Source organism: Scyliorhinus canicula, chromosome 2 (genome assembly GCF_902713615.1).
Source record: "Scyliorhinus canicula chromosome 2, sScyCan1.1, whole genome shotgun sequence".
Lineage (NCBI taxonomy): Eukaryota > Metazoa > Chordata > Chondrichthyes > Carcharhiniformes > Scyliorhinidae > Scyliorhinus > Scyliorhinus canicula.
Window position 1 is genome coordinate 242,379,187 of NC_052147.1, and position 23,072 is coordinate 242,402,258.

Sequence of the window (23,072 nt, forward strand, 5' to 3'; positions counted from 1 at the left end):
ACAAGCTTCCCAGTGGAGTGGACATTGTCTACAGCATGGAAACTTTGCAACTTCAACCAGTTGAAGTACAAGAAGAAAATGACACTGATATCGCTCGTCGAACGTCAGTATGCAGATGACAATGCAATCTCCCACTTTCAGAAGAGAATCTCCAAGTCATGCTTGCTGCCTTCACCGAAGCCAACCAAAGAATTGGTGTCAGCCTCAACCTCAAAAGGAATCCTGTCCTTTACCAACTCCCCCCAAAGCAAGAACTGGTCTCTCCTTCCATCAAGAAAATGTAGAAACCCTCCCAAATGTTGGCTGGCTTAGCACAGTGGGCTATATAGCTGGCTTGTAATGCAGAACAAGACCAGCAGCGCGGGTTCAATTCCCATACCAGCCTCCCCGAACAGGTGCCGGAATGTGGCGACTAGGGGCTTTTCGCAGTAGCTTCATTGAAGCCTACTTGTGACAATAAATGATTATTATAACCCCTACCTAGGGAGCTACCTCTTATCTAAGGCTGACATTGATGTGGAGATCCAACATTGTATCCAATCCACAGGCACCGTCTCCAGATTCCAAAGGATGAGAACTTCAACGACCATGATATTTGTGCCGATACCAAGATCCTCATGTACAAGGCAGTCATCCTCCCAACTCTTACATACGGCTCAGATGTGCAGATGCCACATCAGGGCCCTGGAGAGATGCCATCAATGCTGTCTGAGATAGTTTCTGTACATCAACTGGGAGAATCCAAATCCAATCATAACAGGTATAATGAACAGGTATACGGTATAATAAGGCGCATCAGCTCCATACTCCCAGAACACCTAGATCCACCAATTTGCATACCGTAGCAACCAGCCCACAGCAGACGCCATCTCCCTAGCCCTACATTCATCACTAGAGTATCTCGACAACAAGGACTCCTACATCAGACTCCTATTTATTGACTACAGCTCCACCTTCAACACCATAATTCCAGCCAAGCTCGTGGCGAAGCTCCAAAACCTAGGACTTGGCTCCCCACTCTGCAACTGGATCCTCGACTTTCTGACCCACAGACCACAATTAGTAAGAATAAACAACAACACCTCCTCCACAATAGTCCTCAATACTGGGGCCCCACAAGGCTGCATACTTCGCTCCCTACTATACTCCCTGTATACACACGACTGCTAAGCAAAATTTGGTTCCAACTCCATCTACAGGTTTGCTGACAACATGACCATGGTGGGTCGGATCTCGAATAATGACGAGTCAGAATACAGGAGGGAGATTGAGAACCTAGTGGAGTGGTGCAACAACAACAATCTATCCCTCAATGCCAGCAAAACTAAAGAGCTGGTCATTGACTTCAGGAAGCAAATACTGTACACAGCCCGGCCTGCATCAACAGAGCCGAAGAGAAGATGGTTAACAGCTTCAAATTCCCAGGAGTGCACATCAGCAAAAATCTGATCTGGTCCACCTACGTCGACGCTACCACCAAGAAAGCACAACAGCGCCTATACTTCCTCAGAAAACTAAGGAAATTTGGCATTTCAACACTGACTCTCATCAACTTTTACAAATGCACCACAGAAAGCATCGTATCTGGCTGCATCACAGCCTGGCATGGCAACTGCTCGGCCAAAGACCGTAAGAACCTTCAGAGAGTCGTGAACACTGCCCTGTCCATCAAACAAACCTACCTCCCAGCCATTGACTCTGTCTACACCTCCCGCTTCTGGGGAAAGTAGGCAGCATAATCAAAGACCCCTCCCACCTGGCTTATTCACTCTTCCAACTTCTTCCATCGGGCAGGAGATACAAAAGTCTGAGAACACACACGAACAGACTCAAAAACAGCTTCTTCCCCGCTGTTACCAGACTCCTCAATGCCCCTCTTATGAACTGACCTGATTAATACTACACTCCTGTATGCTTCACCCGATGCCGGTGCCTATGTATTTGCATTGTGGATCTTGTGTTGCCCTTTTATGTATTTTCTTTTTATTCTATTTTCTTTCCATGCACTAAATGATTTGTTTGAGCTGCTCGCAGAAAAATACTTTTCACTGTACCTCGATACACATGACAATAAACAAATCCAAATCAAATCATAGTTGTTAGTGAGTGATCGCAAAAGAAGAAAAGGAGGGGGATATATATATCAAAACAAGGACCCCAAGACTACCGCTGAAAAACACCACTAAAAACCTTCCTCCAGCACAAAAAAATACCATTATTCCCTTTTTCCTGTTGCTCAACCAATTCCGGAAACATGTCTTCCTTTCCCTTTATTCCATGAACTATAACTTTGCTCCTAAGTTTGTTGTGTGCCACTGTATGAAATGCCTTTTGGAAGCCATGTGAGCACCAGGTCAACAGCACTTCCCCCATCAATGTTCTCTGTTACCTCTTCAAAAACTTCAGCAAGTTTGTTAAACATGATTTTTCCTTAAGTAACTGGAGTGCTGCTTTGGGCTGCAGCAGAGTACTCCCCTCAATGTTTTGCTGTATTGAAGTGCATCTGCCAGGTGGCCAACTTGTCAATGCCCCTCTGAAATCACTCAGCGTCATCCTTACAATTCATTATTCTCCTTAGCTTAGTATCATCTGCAAACTTAGAGATTTTGCCCACTTCGAAATCATTTATATAAATCAGAAAAGGCAACGGTCCCAAAACTGAGCCCTGGGGAACACCAGTTTCAACTTGTCTCCAGTTTGAGAAATGTCCATCCATACCTACCCACTGTTTCCTATCTCTTAGCTTACTTCTAATCCATGCTGCCAAGGACCGATAAATCCCAAACATTTTTAATTTGCTAACCAACCTGCCATGTGGCACTGTATCAAATGCTTTCCGAAAGTCCAAATATACAACATCCACGGCACTACATTCATCCACTGCCTGTGTCATCTCGTCAAAAAACTCAATTAAATTTGTCAGACATGACCTTCCCTTGACAAAGCCATGGTGACTGTCTAGTATTAACTTATTTTTTTCTAATTGTATATTTATATCATCTCGTATTATACCCTCCATCAGTTTTCCCACCTTGATGTCAAGCTGACAGGTCTGTAGTTTCCAGGATTATCCTTTGCTCCTTTCTTAAACAACAGCATCACATTTACAATCCTCCAGTTCCCCAGGGCTAATCCTGTGTTCAGAGAGGCCTGGAAAGTTTCTGTCAACGACTCCGCAATATGCTCCCTTACCTCTCTCAGTCATCTAGGATGCATTCCATCCCGGCCTGGCAACTTCTCTACCTGGAGTATTGCAGCCTTTTTAGCACCTTTCTTTATTTATCATTACACTGCTCAGTTGCAGAACTGCCACATTTTAAACTAGGCCATTGTCACAATCTTCTAATATGGCAAAGACAGAAGCAAATTGTAAATGCTCTTGTTGGATAGCCTGATTTATATTACAAGAATATGAGAACAAAAAAACAAAGAACAAAGAAAAGTACAGCACAGGAACAAGCCCTTCGGCCCTCCAAGCCCGTGCCGACCATGCTGCCTGTCTAAATTAAAATCTTCTACACCTTCTGGGTCCGTATCCCTCTATTCCCATCCTATTCATGTATTTGTCCAGATGCCCCTTAAATGTCACTATCGTCCCTGCTTCCACCACTTCCTCCGGCAGCGCGTTCCAGGCACCCACTACCCTCTGTGTAAAAAACTTACCTCGTACATCTTCTCTAAACCTTGCCCCTCGCACCTTAAACCTATGCCCCCTAGTAATTGACCCCTCTACCCTGGGGAAACACCTCTGAGTATCCACTTGTCTGTGCCCCTCATAATTTTGTAGACCTCTATCAGGTCACCCCTCAACCTCTGTTGTTCCAGTGAGAACAAAACGAGTTTATTCAACCGCTCCTCATAGCTAATGCTCCCCATACCAGGCAACATCCTGGTAAATCTCTTCTGCACCCTCTCTAAAGCCTCCACATCCTTCTGGTAGTGTGACGACCAGAATTGAACACTATACTCCAAGTGTGGTCTAACTAAGGTTCTATACAGCTGCAACATGACTTGCCAATTCTTAGACTCAATGCCCCGGCCAATGGAGGCAAGCATGCTGTATGCCTTCATTACTAACTTCTCCACCTGTGTTGCCCCTTTCAGTTACCTGTGGACCTGTACACCCAGATCTTTCTGACTTTCAATACTCTTGAGGGTTCTACCATTCAATGTCTATTCCCTACCTGAATTAGACCTTCCAAAATGCATTACCTCACATTTGTCCGGATTAAACTCCATCTGCCATTTCTCTGCCACAGATTCCTTTTCTTGGGATCCACTACCAACCTGACTTTTCCAGTCCACCTGCATATTGAAGTCCCCCATGATTATTGTGATATTGCCTAATTGGCTTACAAGTTTTGAATTGTGACTTTCAATGGTGCTCCATACCATCACTCACGCTGGTATGCACATTTTCAGTCTGGATCCTGAAAGGCTAGTGTAATATTTCACTTTTATCACCTCCAAACTGCAAATGTATAATCTGACCTTGAGTCAGAACAATACCAGCTTGTATTTCAATTACAGCCCAACTAATTCTTTATTTGACTTTATATTTTCGAAACTTGGTTTTTAATATTTCCCTACAGTCCCTCTTTGAGTCTTCTAAAAACTGTAAGAGAATAAATCAATAAAAGCAAGCAAGTCAAAAATATCGCAGAGGAACACATTCACATATGCCTTTGGTGGTCCCTTTGTTTAGGAACAGCCTTCAACACTGGTATGGGCAAGCCGATAAACTGTTACAATCCTTTAAATATAGGAAGCATGCTTATTAGGCAAAAGGAGATGATGGGTAGTCTTGAGAGGCATAATCTTAGCAGGGGCTAAGTATGCTTAATAATGGCTGGTCAAGGAACAAAGCCAGCAGCGCGGGTTCAATTCCCATACCGGCTGAGAATTCTGTGTACTCGAACAGGCACCAGGATCTGGCGACCAGGGGCTTTTCACAGTAACTTCATTGCAGCATTAATGTAAGGCTACATGTGACAATAAAGATTATGGGCGCAATTCTCCGCACTCACGACGGTGCGGAGAATAGCGTGGCTCGTAAAATTTTACGGCCACGCTAGTCCGACGCCCTCCCGCTATTCTCCCCCCCCCCCCCCCACGCCCAACTCCCGATACGAATCGCTGCCGCCGTTTTTTTACGGCCAGCAGCGATTCTCAGCTGTCCGATGGGCCGAGTTCCCAGCCCTTTACGGCTGTTTTTACGAACGGCAAACACACCTGGTCTGGCCGTTCGTAAAAACGGCCGTAAAGTCCCGATTTTTAAAACCATGGCACCGATTGGCACGGCAGTACCACGGCCGTGCCAAGGGTGCCATGGGCCCGCGATCGGTGGGCACCGATGCCCGCGCACACTTTGTCCCTCCGCCGCCCCGCTGTATCACTTCGCGGGGCGGCTGAGCGGGTTGGAGTCTTCCAATCCGCGCATGCGCGGCTGACGTCATATGACGCGTCAGCCGGCGCAAACTCTGGCAAGCGGGCTTAACGAAATTCGTTAAGCCCGCGATGCCGGAGTTTACGGTGGCGGCATGCTAGCCCCGACCGGGGACCAGAATCGGTTCCCGGTCGGGGAGGGGGGGGGCTGGCGTCAAACCCGCCCGGATTTGACGCCAGCCTTACGATTTCTCCCCCTCTGGGAGAATCGCGCCCTATAATTATTACCCCACTAATCACTGCCTGCCAATCAGAAAAAGAAACATTTATTCCAACTCTTTGCATTCTGTCTGCTAATCAGTTTTCTATCCACCTCAAGACATCAAGCGCAATAATAAATAATAATAATTTAAAAAAAAATTTAGAGTACCCAATTCATTTTTTCCAATTAAGAGGCAATTTAACGTGGCCAATCCACCTAGCTTGCACATTTTTGGGTTGTGGGGGCAAAACCCATGCAAACACAGGGAGAATGTACAAACTCCACACGGACAGTGACTCAGAACCAGGATCGAACCTGGGACCTCCACTGCGCCACCGTGCTGTCCTATAAATAATAATAATAATCGCTTATTGTCACAAGTAGGCTTCAATTAAGTTACTGTGAAAAGCTCTTAGTCACCACATTCCGGCGCCTGTTTGGGGAGGGCGGTACAAGAATTGAACCCACGCTGCTGGCCTTGTTCTCCATTACAAGCCAGCTGTTTAGCCCACTGTGCTAAACCAGACCCTGTGCTAAACCATACCCACGAGCTTTAACTTTACATAGTAATCTGTTATGTGAGACCTTGTCAATGTCTTCTGAAAGTGAAAATAAATTACATCCACCGGTTCTCTCTGGTCAACTCTACTAGTTACATCTTCAAAGAATTCTAGCAGACTTGTCAAACATGAATAAATCCATGCTGACTTTGTCTGCCTACACCACCGCTTTCCTAATGCTGTGCTAGGAAATCATTGATAATAGTCTCGAGCAATTTCCCGACTAGACATTAGGCTCACTAGTCTGTGGCTTCCTATTTTCTTTCTACCTCCTTTTTGAATAGCGGGCTTATATTTGCTACCCTCCAACCTCTCGGCAACCTCTTTGGAAAATGACCACCAATGGATCTACTATTTCTCGGGCCACTTCCTTACATACTTTGGGATGAAGATTATCAGGCCCTGGAGATTTATCCGCCTTCACTCCCATTAATTTCCCCAAAGGATCCTTAGCAAGATGGCACCGGAGTGAGGCGACTCTCTGCGAGCTCTCCCTAACAGGTCCTCTTTTTATTTATCTTATACTCATTCTAATCTTTTAAAATTTTATTCTAAGACTAACATTATTACTAACCTCTCTCTTTTATCTTTATTTGCAGGCTTGAACATCCTCCGAGGCCCGTGGAGACATTTTGACCCGAAACGACCTGACCTCCACGACCTGGAAGTCGAGCCCAAACTGGAAGTGAAGACGCAACCTCGATTGGGACCCGACCAGGACTTCGGAGTGCCCATCCCGGCCTGACACAAAAAAGCCAGCCCCGGATCGCCCTGCCCTGTCCCCAGAGCTCCCGACCCAACCCCCGACGACGCAACCCGGCCCAACTCGACCCTGAGAGACCCGCCCAGCGACTCAACCCGAAGAGGCCCGCCCATCAACCCGACCTACCTGGAGATGGGAGAAAGAAAAATCCACGTGGAGGCCTGACCGGGCCGACTCCAAGACACGACCCCAGGAGCGTCCAGGGACGGAACAGACCACGACCCAGCCCAACCTGCCTCAGTAAGCCTCTGCCAACGACCCAGGACTCCCAAAATTGCAGAGACTCCGCGTGAGGACCTAAACGCGCCGCAAGGTATTCCTGTGCCCGCAAAACGTTGGGACCCAACCGGATCACAAACATGCCCTCCCAGTAACCCCTCTACCTCAACCAGCACCTGTCATAATATACATCCATGTTTATGATGGAGTGCAGACAGGCAGTGATTGACACACAGGATGACCAGTGGGCACACAGAACACAGCAGCCAATCACCAGACAGGACACAACCGCTATAAAGCCAGAGGGCACCAGTTTTCCCGCTTTCTTGGGATCCAGCCTCTGAGATAGTCAGAGCTTGTGAGCAGCAGCTAGTACAAACACCATGTGGTAGTCAGTTAGTCTGGTCAGGCTAGCATCATGTCTCCAGTCAAATCAGCATAGTGTCAACCCACAGTTAAGCATGTAATATAGTTAGATGTTAAATTAAATCGTGTTGCATCTCATTAAGTGTTGGAAGCCTGTCTCTCTCTACACTGCATCAAACGCAGTCCACAAAGACCCAGCATACCCAACACATCAGCACCCAGGACCCTGCCAGGCGCGACCCCGGAAACATAACCAGCGCCCTGGTCCCCTCCCGCGCCCTGGACCCCGCCAGACGCAACCACCTACCTTCCGCAAGGTCAGACTTCTCCCATCAGATCCCGGAACCATCCAGCCGCAACCGCCGACCGAGGAAGTGAGGGAAACGCGGCGGTCTGCAGGTGACACTAAAGCAACACCGTTTCAAGACCCCTCTCCCCAGCATACTCCTGGCAAACGTCCAAGCGATCGAAAAGAAGCTGGATCAACTTAACACTAGACTTCTCTCAGAGGGAATCTTATCTACGGGGAGAATGCTGGTAGGTGGAGTTGAAATGCCCATCAGCCATGATTGAATGGCGGAGTGGACTCGATGGGCCGAATGGCCTTACTTCCACTCCTATGTCTTATGGTCTTATGGTCTTATGGAAGTAAGAGACTGCTGTGTGCTCTCTTTCACAGAGACATGGCTCACCCCCCGCCTCACCGGACTGTGTCATACATAGAACATAGAACATAGAACAGTACAGCACAGAACAGGCCCTTCGGCCCTCGATGTTGTGCCGAGCCATGATCACCCTACTCAAACCCACGTATCCACCCTATACCCGTAACCCAACAACCCCCCCCCTTAACCTTACTTTTTTTTAGGACACTACGGGCAATTTAGCATGGCCAATCCACCTAACCCGCACATCTTTGGACTGTGGGAGGAAACCGGAGCACCCGGAGGAAACCCACGCACACACGGGGAGGACGTGCAGACTCCGCACAGACAGTGACCCAGCCGGGAATCGAACCTGGGACTCTGGAGCTGTGAAGCATTTATGCTAACCACCATGCTACCGCACTGCCCCAATACAACCTGAAGGCTTCTCAATTCACCAGGCGGACTGCACCATCCAGCAAAGCAAAGGGTGGAGGGGTTTGCCTCCTCATCAACTCCTCCTGGTGCTTGGATATGGTGACCTACTGCTCCCGGACCTGGAATACCTGACCGTGAAGTGCCGCCCACACTATCTTTCACGTGAGTTCACTTCAGCCATTATCACAGCGATCTACATCCCACCACAGGTAGAAGTGAAGAAGGCGCTGGACGAAGTGTGCACAGTTATAAACAACTCGAAACAGAACACCCGGAGGCCTGGTTCATCGTGGCTGGGGATTTCAACAAGACCAACCTCAAGAGTGTACTGCCAAAATTCCACCAGCACATCTCCTGCCCCACCAGGGGCGACAATGTTCTTGACCACTGCTACTCACAAATCAAGGGTGCCTACCGTTCCATCCCTCGACCGCACCTTGGGAAATCAGACCATAAGAAGGTGCTCCTTCTCCCGGCATATAAGCAGAAAATCAAGCGGGAGAATCCAGCCAAGAAGGTCGTGCAGTGCTGGTCCGAGGAAACAGAAGAGCTCCTACATGACTCTTAGAGACAGTGGACTGGTCTACATTTAAGAACTCAGCGACCAACTTTCATGAGTATGCCACATCCCTGGTCGTGCACTCAGAGCCTGCGCGGACCAGCTGGCAGATGTGTTCGTGGACATCTTTAACCTGTCCCTACTCCACTCCAAGGTCCCCACCTGCTTCAAGAAGACCACCATCATACCAGTGCCAAAGAAGAACCAGGCAACATACCTCAATGACAACCGTCCGGTGGCCTTAACTTCAGTCGTAATGAAGTGCTTCGAGAGGTTGGTCATGAAGCGCATCACCTCCATACTCCCAGAATGCCTTGATCCACTGCAATTCATACCGCCGCAACCAGTCCACAGCAGACGCCATTTTCCTGGCCCTACACTCATCCCTGGAGCATCTCGACAACAAGGACTCCTACATCAGATTCCTATTTATTGACTACAGCTCCTCCTTCAACACCATAATCCCAGCCAAGCTCATATCAAAGCTCCAAAACCTAGGACTTGGCTCCTCACTCTGCAACTGGATCCTTGACTTTCGAATGTCTCGAAGCTGTGTGTTTGCTTGCTACCGCCCTTTTGTTTTGTGGCCTGAAGCATGGAAAGGGATGCAGCCAGACCTGCTGAGTATTTCCAGCATTTTCTTTTTAATTGTACTTCATTGCATGTAGAGAAGTACCTGCACATTACAATGTTTGATAAGCTCATCAATCCCTTTATTATATCTTTGTTTGCATCACCAGAAAGAAAGTTCCAAGTATTTATTGATAGGAAAATTATAAATTCCAAGTGTCGCAACATCACTGAAGATTATAAGAAACCCTTATGTTAAGTTAAATCTGTTTTGAATTATTTTACTCAAAATTGACTGCTGTTTCAACAGGAAGATGAAACCCATCTGTTACCTGTGAACCACAGATCTTCAGATCAACGTTTATCCCGATCTTTTCTCCATATGCAAGGAAGCTGTCTAAAAAAGGTGATTCTGTATTAGGAGAGCTGTCAAAAATATCCTATGCTTGCATGGCTACAAAATCAAAGACACAAGATTTTTTTTAAATTGTGTGATTTCAAAAAAATTAATTTGGGCAGTACCTCCTTATAATAATTTTATGTTTGTTTAAGAACAGTGATCCTCGTTTAATTTTTGTTAGCGCGTGCAAGATTTTCTAGATGCTGCTGTTGCTAAGCCATACACCTTGATGTATAACATGGTTTATGTCATTTAAGAGTCTATTGAATATTCTAAATATGTTGTAATGGTGGTTACAACCACTGCCCGATGGGCACATAATACAGAGAAGGCCATGTACAGATGTGCAATTTAGGTAATTAGTTTGGATCGTTAACTGACTCTCAGCCTTTGAGAGGGTGAGGGTGAATCTGTGTAAATGTGAGAGTGAGGGATGAGTGGGAGAGGAATGTGTGTAAATGTAAGAGAAAGACGTGAGCATATGTGTAAATGTGAGAGAGAGAGAGAGAGACATGAGTGCATATGTGAATGTGAGACAGAGACACGTGTGTGTGAATGTGAGACCGAGGCGCATGTGTGTGAATGTGAGACAGAGGCTTGTGTGTGTGAATGTGTGACAGAAGCGTGTGTGTATGTGAATGTCAGACAGAAACGTGAGTGTATGTGTGTGTGAGGGAGAAAGATGCATGTGTCCGATATTAGAACTAGTTTTCCAGCATCATTCCTCCCATTAAAAAAGGCAAAGGATGAGACTTGCATATTATTCATCAGACAACTTTAAAATTATTACCAGATTAATATATGCATAGATATAACTACAAAAGATTTGTTTACTTTTGATTTCTGTGTTTGCATCTATTTCGCAGAAAAAAAAAGCGTCACCAATATTATGAAAATGCTTCTGCTTGCCCACTCTTGGTAGGCCACTAGGGGTTCCGCAGCTCAAAATGTTTGGGAAACCCTGAATTAGAATAATGTACCACAAAGATAAAATATATTGATTATAATTGATTGATATACATACACTAATTATATTGATGAACATATATATATATATATATATTGTACATCCTTGAAAGGGAGCACTGTACATTGAGTGACATTTCTGTTTAAATTTAAATTTGTGACACATACCAACATTAAACAATTATCATAATCAAAATTAAAATACTTAGAAACTATTTTATTTTCCCATAAAATACTGAATAGTGTGACAGACATTTCAAATTTAAAATGAATTTGTCTTTTATGAATGAATTTGAAAGTTTTGCTTATTAGATACCTAACTTCCAATATTTCTGGATGTAGAACATTCTATGCTTGGCAGGGCAGTTGGTGATCATTGTCTAAATTATTTCACTCCACATTTCTTTAAATATGGGAAGGAAGTAATTTTGAGTCAAAAAATGCTTGAAAACCTTACTTCAAGAAGAAGGAAGCAAATTTACCTTGTAGTGATAGTTGATTTGGTGTTACATCAGTCTGTTGTTTTCTTACTGTGCTTTTCACTTGGGATGCAGTCTGATTCACCGATCTATTTGAATTGTAAAAAATTAAAACCTCTGTATAGCAACATAATATTGTACCTCATTCAATAGAAATATGATAGGAACTTAGTTTTTATGTACATTTATAAAAGTGGAAGAGCTTTTAGATATTATAAATGCGGCGGCAGGTGGCACATAGGTCAGCACTACTGCCTCATATTGCAGGAACCCGGTTTTCGATTCCAGCTTTATCTGTGTTGAGTTTGCATGCTCTCCGTGTGTTTGCATGGGTTTCCTCCGGGTGCTCTGGTTTCCCCCCTCAATCCAAAGATATGCAGGTTAGTTGGATTGGCCATGATAAATTTCCCCTAAGTGTACAGCGACGTGCAGGTGGGGTTACGGGTAGGGCAGGTTGGACGAGGGGAGTGGACCCAGGTGGAGTGCTCTTTCAAAGGGCCGAATGGCATCCTTCTGCACTGTAGGGATTCTATGAAAAGGAAAATATATATTTTTTAAAGCATTATATTTTTGGGTAAAGTTTTAAGTGCATTCATTATGTGGTGTGTTATACTGCTGATAAAAGCAATTTACTGCGGATGCTGGAATCTGAAACCAAAACAGAAAATACAGGACAATCTCAACAGGTGTGACAGCATCTGAGGAGAGAAAAGGGGGCTGACGTTTTGAGTCTGGATGACCTGGCTGTCAGTGATAGTGGGTCTTACTGTTCTTTCAGTCTGGCCTTTTAATAAAGTTGAATGCATATTTTCAGCATATTTCAATTTATTAATTTACCTGCTGTGCAAAATCTCCCTTCCCCACTCCAACCTACCTGAAACAGTAAATAAGTCATTAATTTAAATAATTAAGTTGTTAAATCAGATCTCTTCAAACTATTACATGTATGTATGCTAATGTTCATATTTTCAACTTCAAACACAGTTCTTTTTCCAAGTCAAAATTTGTAAAAAGAACTGAAAATGGTTACAATATAATCCTGATGTAGTTTTTAATATTTAGAGATAATATTTAAAGATAATAAAGGTAAGTAGGTTATTTGAAGTTTTTATGCATCCAACTATTCTAAAACCAAAACTTAATAAATAATGCAAAAAACAGAACAAATTATTAAATGCTGTAAAATAAAACAGACAAGTGAATTGTAATGTACATTACTGCCAAAGCAATAATTTGATAGTCACGGTCATAGTCATAGATTTTTACAGCACAGAAGAGGCCTTTCGGAAGCCCATTGTGTCTATGCCAACCAGCAAGCACCTATCTATTCTATTCCCATTTTCCAGCACTTAGTCCATAGCCTTGTATGCTATGGTGTTTCAATGGTGTTGTGATGGGTTTGACAAAGAGTCATCGGACTCCAAACGTTAGCTCTTTTCTCTCCCTACAGAAGCTGCCAGACTTGCTGAGATTTTCCAGCATTTTCTCTTTCGTTTCAGATTCCAGCATCCGCGGTAATTTGCTTTTATTTATATGGTGTTCCAAGTGTTCATCTAAATACTTCTTAAATGTGAGGATTCCTGCCTCTTAACACCCTTTCAGGCAATGAGTTGCACATTTCTACAATCTTATGGGTGAAAAAGCTGTTCCTCAAATCCCCTCTAAATCTTCTGCCCCTTTATTTAAATCTATGCCCCCTGGGTATTGACCCCCTACTAAGAGGAAATGTTTGTTCCTATCCACCCTATCTATGCCCTTCATAATTTAGTACCCCCTCAGTTTTCTCTGCTCTGAGGAAAACAACCCCAGCCAAACCAGCCTCTCTTCATAGCTGAAATGCTCCAGCCCATGCAACATCTGCTGAATCTCCATTAAGCCCTTTCTTAGGCAATCACATCTGTGGGAAAATATTAAAACCAAGTTTTGAAAATATTGTAGCTGTGGGAAAATATACTGTGGGAACACATCAGCTTTTCAGAATCCAGACTATAAATGTGACAATGTAAGAAAGTAAGCACAGCTAGTAAGTTAGATATCAGTGTGAGTGATGATGTGGAGCACCGTTCAGAAGTCACAATTCAAAACTTGTAAGCCAATTAGGGGCCGAGGGGGGGTGGTATCAAACCGTGCTGGTATAAAGTTATTGGTGCACGTGTTTCCTGCTCTCTTCATCTTTTTTCTCTTTCCATTGTTTGCTTCCTTATGGCCTGCTGGGCTTTTATTTCTTTTGTTTGTACTTGAACGTGTACTACTCAAGTTTTTGCAATAAACTTAATCTCAAACTACCACCGGACCCTGTCTCTTATTTGAAAATAAGAGATCCTACAACATCTTTCCCACATTGTGGTGATCAGAACTGCACACAATACTTTAGCTGTGGCCTAATGAGTGTTTTATACAGCTCCATCATAACAACCCTGTTCTTATATTCTATGCCGTGCTAATTAAGCAAGTATTCCATATTCCTTCTTTTTTTTAAAAATAATTTTTATTGAAAAATTTTGAATTTATACAACAATAACGCACCATAGTAAAAAACCAAAAATAACAATAATATTAGCAATCATAAACATTCGCCCCACCTCCATGAACAACACAGCATTTTAACAACACAAATTAACACAATATAAAGTTACAGAATAGAAACTACAATAAGGAACACCCCCCCCCCCCCCCCCCCCCCCCCCGGGTTGCTGCTGTTATTGACCAAGATACCTATCTTTGAGCCAGGAAGTCCAGAAAAGGCTGCCATTGTTTATAGAACTCTTGTATTGATCCTCTCAGGGCAAATTTGACCCTTTCCAATTTTATAAATCCCGCCATGTCACTGATCCAGGTCTCCACACTTGGGGGCCTCGCACCCTTCCACTGTAGCAAGATCCTTCGTCGGGCTACTAGGGACGCAAAGGCCAGGACACCGGCCTCTTTCGCCTCCTGCACTCCCGGCTCTACTGCAACTCCAGAAATCGCGAGTCCCCACCCTGGTTTGACTCTGGATCCAACCACCCTCGGCACCGCCCTCGCCACCCCCTTCCAGAATTCTTCCAGTGCTGGGCATGCCCAGAACATATGGGCGTGGTTCGCTGGACTCCCCGAACATCTGGTGCACCTGTCCTCACCCCCAAAGAACCTACTCATCCTAGTCCCGGACATGTGGGCCCGGTGCAGCACCTTAAATTGGATGAGACTAAGCCTCGCACATGAGGAGGAAGAGTTGACTCTCTCCAGGGCATCCGCCCAAGTCCCGTCCTCTATCTGCTCCCCGAGTTCCTCCTCCCATTTAGCCTTCAGCTCCTCCACTGACGACTCCTCCACCTCCTGCATTACCTTATAGATGTCAGACACCTTCCCCTCTCCGACCCACACTCCCGAAAGCACTCTGTCCATCGTCCCCCGCGAGGGCAGCAGAGGGAATCCCTCTACCTGTCGCCTAGCAAACGCCTTTACCTGCAAGTATCTGAACATGTTCCCTTGGGGAAGCCCAAATTTATCTTCCACTTCCCCCAGGCCCGCAAACCTCCCGCCAATAAACAGGTCCCTCAATTTACTAATGCCCGCCCTTTGCCACCCCCTAAATCCCCCATCTTTGTTCCCCGGGATGAACCGATGATTGCCACCCAGTGGAGCCTCCATCAAGCCCCCTGTTTCCCCCCGATGCCGTCTCCACTGTCCCCAGATTCTTAGGGTCGCTGCCACCACCGGGCTCGTGGCAAACCTCTTAGGGGAGAGCGGCAACGGCGCCGTTACCATGGCACCCAGGCTCGTACATCTACATGACGCCATCTCCATTCTTTTCCACGCCGCCCCTCCCCCCTCCATCACCCATTTATGCACCATTGACACATTGGCCGCCCAATAGTACCCCAGAAGGTTGGGCAGCGCCAGCCCGCCTCTATCCCTCCCTCGCTCCAGGAACACCCTCTTCACTCTCGGAGTCCCATGTGCCCACACAAAGCTCAAAATACTGCTAGTCACTCTCCTAAAGAAGGCCCTGGGGATAAAGATGGGCAGGCACTGAAAGAGGAACAAGAACCTCGGAAGCACCGTCATTTTGACGGACTGTACCCTCCCCGCCAACGACAATGGCAGCATGTCCCACCTCTTGAACTCCTCCTCCATCTGATCTACAAGTCTGGTGAAATTATGTTTGTGAAGAGTCCCCCAGTCCCTGGCCACCTGCACCCCCAGGTACCTAAAACTCTCCCCTGCCCGCCTAAGCGGGAGCCTACCAATTCCTTCCTCCTGGCCTCCAGGGTGCACCACAAACACCTCACTCTTGCCTAAATTTAATTTATAACCTGAAAAGGTCCCAAACTCAGCTAGCAGCTCCATCACCCCCGGCACCCCTCCCACCGGGTCCGCCACATACAGTAACAGGTAATCGGCATACAACGACACCCTATGTTCCTCCCCACCTCGCACCAAGCCTCTCCACCTCTCTGAATCCCTCAACGCCATCGCCAGCGGCTCAATTGCCAGTGCAAACAACAAGGGGGACAGGGGGCAACCCTGCCTGGTCCCTCGGTAAAGCCGGAAGTACTCTGACCTCCTCCTATTCGTGGCCACGCACGCCATTGGGGCCTCATATAGCAGCCTTACCCATCTAATGAACCCTTCACCAAATCCAAACCTCCCCAACACCTCCCATAAGTACCCCCACTCCACCCTATCGAAGGCCTTCTCTGCATCCAGAGCCACCACTATCTCTGCCTCCCCCTCAATCGCCGGCATCATGATGACATTCAAAAATCTCCGCACATTCGTGTTCAGCTGCCTTCCCTTCACAAACCCTGTCTGGTCCTCGTGCACAACCTCTGGCACACAGTCCTCTATCCTGATGGCCAGGATTTTTGCCAGCACCTTAGCATCCACGTTGAGGAGAGATATGGGCCTGTATGAACCACACTGCTGGGGGTCCTTGTCCCTCTTTAAAATTAACGAGATCCCCCCTTCCCACGCTTCATTGAGTGTCCGCACCAGCAAGGGGCCCACTAGGTCCACAAACTTTTTATAAAATTCCACCGGGAACCCATCCGGCCCCGGTGCCTTCCTTGACTGCATCTGCCCGATCCCCTTAACCAGCTCCTCCAGCTCAATCAGCGCACCCAACCCCTCCACCTTCTCCTCCTGCACCTTCGGGAAAGGAAGCCCGTCGAGGAACCTCTCCATTTCCCTCCTCTCCCCCGTTGGCTCCGACCGGTACAGTTCCCCGTAAAAGTCCTTGAAGACCTCATTCACCTCTACCCCCTTCCGCACCACATTCCCACTCTTGTCTCTTACTCCAGCAATTTCCTTATCCGCATCCCGCTTGCGGAGCTGATGAGCCAGCATCCTACTCGCCTTTTCACCATGTTCGTACACTACCCCTTGGGCCTTCCTCCACTGTGCCTCCGCCTTTCTAGTGGTCAGCAAATCAAATTTAGCCTGCAGCTGTGCCTCTCCCCCAACAGTCCCTCCTCTGGTGCCTCTGCATACCTCCTGTCTACCTCCAGCATCTTTCCCACCAGTCTATCCCTCTCACTCCTCTCGCTCCTCTCCCTGTGTGCCCGGATGGATATCAGCTCCCCACGAATCACTGCCTTCAGGGCTTCCCAGACCATCCCCAGCTGAACCTCCCCCGTATCATTCACCTCAAGGTACCCCTCAATACTTGCCCGGGCCCTCCTACACACCTCCTCCTCCGCCAGCAACCCCACATCCAACCGCCACAGCGGGCGCTGGTCCCGCACCTCCCCCATCTCCAACTCTATCCAATGCGGAGCGTGGTCGGAGATTGCAATGGCCGAATACTCGGCCTCCTCCACTCTCGGAATCAGTCCCCTACTCACCATGAAGAAGTCTATCCGAGAGTAGACCCTATGCACGTGGGAGAAGAAAGAGTACTCGCGTGCCCTCGGCCTCACAAACCTCCATGGATCCACCCCACCCATCTGGTCCATAAACCCTCTCAGTACCTTGGCCGCCGCCGGCCTCCTACCCGTCCTAGAGCTGGACCGATCCAGTGAAGGATCCAACACAGTATTGAAGTCCCCCCCCATGATCAGACCTCCCGCCTCCAGATCCGGGACCCGTCCCAACATATGCCTCATAAAGCCCGCATCGTCCCAATTTGGGGCATACACACTAGCAAGTACCACCTTCTCTCCTTGTAGCCTGCCCCTAACCATAACATACCTACCCCCCTTATCCGCCACCACCTCCGATGCCTCAAACAACACATTTTTCCCCACCAGAATCGCCACTCCCCGGTTCCTCACATCCAACCCCGAGTGGAAAACCTGCCCCATCCATCCCTTCCTCAGGCGGACCTGGTCCACCACCTTCAGGTGGGTCTCCTGAAGCATTGCCACATCTGCCTTTAGCCCCTTCAGATGAGCAAGTACCCTTGACCCCTTCACCGGCCCATTCAACCCTCTCACATTCCAGGTGACCAACCGGATCAGAGGGCGTCCCGCTCCCCTCCCCCGTCGACTAGCCATAGCCCGTCGACTGCCCGCCCCAGGCCAACACCCCCTGCCCGACCCAGTCCCCACAGCGACAACACCTCACCTCTGTCCCCCCAGCCCCCACCAGCTCCTTCCTGACCCTACCAGCAGCAACCCGGTATTCTCCTTTCCCCCCCCCTCCCTTCCCCCCCAGGCTAGGAACCCTCCCAGCCGCGAACCATCCTCCATTGTACTTCCGTGGGTCAGCTAACTTCTGCTGACCCCGGAAACTCCCGCCAATAACCCGACCCCTCCCAAAGTGGGATCATCCCCCAATCTATCCCTCCTCCAGGCACCGCTCCAGCGCGGGGAAGAACCAGTTAAGGCCCCGCCTCCCCATCATCGTCTCCGCCCCCCAGCTCCGCAGCGCGGGAAACCAGAGGAAAGCCCGCGCTTTCGCACTGCCCCACCACACCCTTCTGACGCAGCTCCCAAATACCAGCCCCATTCCATACCCCCAAACCAACATAGAATACAACAAACCCCCCCAACCCTCCCCGCAAGATACAAAACTCAAACAATGCCCCACAGCAAAAAAAATAACAGAACAATACCCCCATAAATAACCATATCAAAATTACAAAAGTACAAAAAAACAAAAAAAAAAGAAGGACACAGCAACAGCAGGAACCAGCAATAAAGCATTACAACCGACCCCACAACCCCCAACCCCTAGTTCAAGTCCAGTTTCTCCGTCCGCACGAAGGCCCACACCTCCTCCGGGGAATCAAACTCCGAAAGCTCGTGTTTGAAACAAACCTGTTGGACTTTAACCTGGTGTTGTAAGACTTCTTACTCTACTGTTTGAAGACAATCCATTTTCTGCTGTATTAAACTTAAACTTACTTATTATGTTTGAGCAGCTCTTGAACAATCTCCACTGGTCTGCTCTCTGTTGGTGTAAGATCCCTAATTTTTTCCAACATGTCCACACCTTGTACAGTTGCCATAATGGATGTCAGGCCATCGGGATTGCTGCAATTTAGGTCCAATGCCTCTTCACCTGACTGGAAGAAAATAAGACAATCACCATATATCAAAGAACTTGTTTACCCAAGGATTTTAACTGTTGGAAGTATAAAAACATTGTTTTTAAGTTTCCATCTCCTGTCTCTTGCAATATTCACAAATCCCAAGCTCTCCCTTAAAAAGAGAGCCGCAATAGTTTGCTCATGAATGAACTTTTTCATGTTTGGAGATCAAACACCTACTCCACACTGTCACTTCAAAATATATAAGTTTTCTATTTCCATTTGTTAGAGTACTTCCTTTTGATTTCCCTTTGTTCCAATTTCTTTGGTTTTATTTTATTATTTTTGGTCGTGGACTCATAATTGGAATGTGCCTTTAAGCCGTGGACTTAAGCTGAGGCAGCATGCTAGTCAGGACAGAATGTTCCAGGAATTTTTGTTTGGAGAAGAGAACACAGACTTATCAGTGCCACAGAAATCTTAATAACCAGCTTTGGAGGAAATCAGTTTGATTGGCTGGCTGTGAGTTGTGTATAGAGTGGGGCAAGTTGGAAAGGCAAGTTGGGTAAGGGGTATTAAGTAGTCAGTTACATTTTTGTCAGCTTAATTATATGCCTGTCAAATAATAAAAGGTTATTTGCGTTAAATTTACAAACCTGATGACTGCAGTTTGGCTCAGACAAGGTCCTCAGGTATTTTAAAATAACGGCCGGCATTCACCGGGCATTGGGATTCTCTGTTCCCGCCTGCAGCGCACCGCTGCCCATGTTTTTCCTCACAGTGTAAGGCATCTTCAGTGGGATATCCCATTGACAGTGGTGGGAACAGAGAATCCCACCGCCAGTGAGCTGTGTACCACTGAAAAACACGCGGCTGGGGAACCAGAGAATCCAGCCCAACATTGAGGACACGATTCTCCCAATAAATGGGTACATATCATTCTGGGTAAGTTTGGCAGGGTGATTCCCATCGGCTCTTTGAATGAGATCCAGACCTAGATTCATCCACACAGTCATTTTTTTTTATCTTGGGGAGGTTGTTCTGATCTAGTCCACACTTAGAAATATTTTCAGCAGTGGAGGGCTGAACTCGCCGGCGAGACTGACTCCTCAGAGATTGGGGCGCCATTTTGAATGGGTGCCCCAATCTCTACGTGGGCTTGAGTGTCCCCCACACACCCAGCCACAGACAATACCACCCCCCACAGACATGGGCATCACCTCCTTCCCCAAGTGAGAACACTATGGGGTCACTGAGGATTCCCCCCTTTAAGACCTTCCTATACCTCTTTTCAGGAGCCCCCTCTTTCAGGACCCCCCCCCCCCCCCCCCCCCCCCCCGCCCGTTAACTCCCCCAACCTTAATGATGCCCCTTCATACCCTCCTTCAACCCCGCCCTTCATAACCCCCCCTTTCATGGGCATGGCCCCCCTCAAGCCCAGTCTCTTGGCAGTGCCAATCTGGTACTTGGGCACCCTGGCACGGCTGAAGTGGTCATCACGCGGAGACCAGTACTAATCAGCACCCGGGTGAAGCTTCTCATGAGTGCTGGAAGAGTGTGACCTCAAGTAACCCTAATGGCTCACTTATGTTGTGACTCCAGGTCAAGTGGGGCTAAAGTTAACTGCGCTAGCCCAGGGGTTCATGACACATTGAAGAGTAGTGGGAAAATATGGAGTGGAGTTTGGGGTGGCTGCTACTCTGCACAAATGTAAAATAGGGTGTGGTGACATTGGGTTGGCAATACAGCCCACACCAGTCTCTAAAATTATAGTCAGCAGCCTGCCCACCTTTTTAAAATGACTAATTAACTGAGCTTGTTAACAACCCTGTTGTTTTCCACTCACATTTTGTTAATATTGTGTTTTAACCGGGTTACCATTATGAAGTTTATAAAGTTTTTATGTTTTGGGATTTTTTTAACTTGAGGTAAAATTAAGAGGGTTGTGTAACTTGTTCTGCAGTCGACCTGACAACAAGCCTGGTTAGTTTGATTAGTAGAGATTAAAGGGGGCAGAACGGTGGCTCAGTGGTTAGCACTGCTGCCTACAGCGTTGAGGACCCGGGTTCGATCATGGCCCAGGGACACTGTCTGAGTGGAGTTACACATTCACCCCGTGGCTGCATGGGTTTACAGGGCTAAATCGCTGGCTTTGAAAGCATACCAAGGCAGGCCAGCAGCACGTTTCAATTCCCGTACCAGCCTCCCTGAACAGGCGCCGGAATGTGGCGACTAGGGGATTTTCAGAGTAACTTCATTGAAGCCTACTTGTGACAATAAGCGATTTTCACTTCATTTTTCATTTTCATTGCAGAGTAAGCAGAGGTCAGCACTTCCTCCAGCAATGTGGAAGCCGGCTCTACAGGGAAGCTCTGTATCTCCTTTCTGACAAAGTCTCGAACCTGCAAGTATCTAAATATTTCCCCCTGCTCCAGCCAATACTTCGCTCCCAGCTCCTTCAATCCCGCAAAACGACCCCCAAGAAACAAATCTTTTAGTGTGCTAATTCCTTTCTTCTCCCATCTCCGAAAATTTCCATCCGACTTCCCTGTCTCAAATCTATGATTCGCCCGAATCGGCATTTCCTTGACCCTGCCCCCAACCCGAAGTGCTGTCTAAACTGCCTCCAAATTCTCAACGAAGCTATTACTACTGGACACGCTGATTATCTCCCCGGGGCCATTGGGAGTGGCGCTGTCGCTGGCATCTTAAATCCCGACCCCCTACCCAAACTCTCCTCCACTCTGGCACAATGGGAGTCAATCCTTCTGACCCAGCTCCGTACGTTCTCCACATTCGCTGCCCAGTCCTTTCTTCAATCTCGGGATAAATAATAAAAAATAAACCACGATGTTGAGCTCGTTGATGGGAGCGGGGTCCTTCCATTTGCCCCTGGATCTTGAGGGAGCCCACAGAGTGCTGGCCAGGAGGCCCAAGTCAAATGAGCCCCCGCGGGCGGTGCTGGTGCGGTTCCATCGATTGAGCGACCGGGAGTGTGTGCTGCGCTGGGCCAAGAAAGAGAGGAGCAGCAAGTGGGAGAATTCGGTAGTGCGAATCTACCAGGACTGGAGTGTGGAGGTGTCTAAGCGGCGGGCCGGGTTCAACCGGACGAAGGCGGTGCTGCATGCCAGGCAGGTCAAATGTGGAATGCTGCAGCCTGCGCGTCTGTGGGTGACACATAAGGACTGGCACCACTACTTTGAGTCCCCGGAGGAGGCGTGGGCCTTTGTACAGGCGGAGAAGCTGGACTCGAACTAGGGTCTGGGGCACGCTATGGTCGTTGCTGTTTTTGCTGTTGCTGTTTTGTAATTTTGACATGTTTTTTTTAATGCTGGTTTTTTGCTCTGTGGGTCTGTTGGGTATGGTTTTGGGTTATGTGGGGAATGTTGGGGGTTTGTGTTTTTTATTTTCTCTTCTGTACGGGGCTGGGGGTTGGGGTGAAACTGGATTTTGGGGAGCTGCGTCAGAAGGGTGGGGTGTGGCAGTATGAAAGCGCGGGATTTCCTCTGGTTTCCCGTGCTGCGGGGCGGGGGGTGGTGGAGCTGGCAGTGGGGGTGTGGCCTCTACTGGTTTTTCCCGCGCTGAAGCGGTGCCAAGGAGGTGTGGAAAGAGGGGGATGACCCCATGTCGGGAGGGGACGGGTTTTGGCGGGAGTTGCCGGGGTCAGCAGAAGTCAGCTGACTCACGGAAGTACCATGGAGGTTGCGTCACGGCTAGGAGGGGTCCTAGCCTGGGGGGGGGGGGGGGGGGGGGGGGGGGGGGGGGGGGGGGGTGGGGGGGATACCGGGTTGCTGCTGGAATGGCCAGGAAGGAGCTGGTGTGGGCCGGGGGGGGGGGGTAGAGGGGAGGCATTATCGCCATGGGGAACGGGTCGGGCGGGGCACGCTGGCCTGGGGCGAGCAGTCGATGAGCTATGGCTAGTCGGCGGGGGAGGGGGGCGGGTTGCCCTCTGATCCGGCTGATTACCTGGAACGTGAGGGGGCTGGATTGGCCGGTTAAGAGAAC

The 23,072-nt window shown here is 47.9% G+C and overlaps 1 protein-coding gene across 4 annotated transcripts in view; it reads right to left on the bottom strand.

Annotated features, from left to right (window-relative positions):
- The window catches only part of map3k19 (mitogen-activated protein kinase kinase kinase 19), a 150,171-nt gene that overhangs the window by 85,730 nt on the left and 41,369 nt on the right, over positions 1-23,072 (bottom strand). For 2 of the 4 annotated variants that reach the window (XM_038789887.1, XM_038789888.1), the window contains exons 2-4: positions 18,943-19,103; positions 11,615-11,700; positions 10,099-10,163 (exon numbers count right to left, since the gene is read on the bottom strand). In XM_038789887.1, the coding sequence (XP_038645815.1) occupies positions 10,099-10,163; positions 11,615-11,700; positions 18,943-19,046 (255 nt within the window). In that variant the 5' untranslated portion in view covers positions 19,047-19,103. Of the gene's footprint in view, positions 1-10,098; positions 10,164-11,614; positions 11,701-18,942; positions 19,104-23,072 lie in introns of those variants that run through there. The other 2 variants (XM_038789889.1, XM_038789891.1) reach the window with 2 other exon arrangements.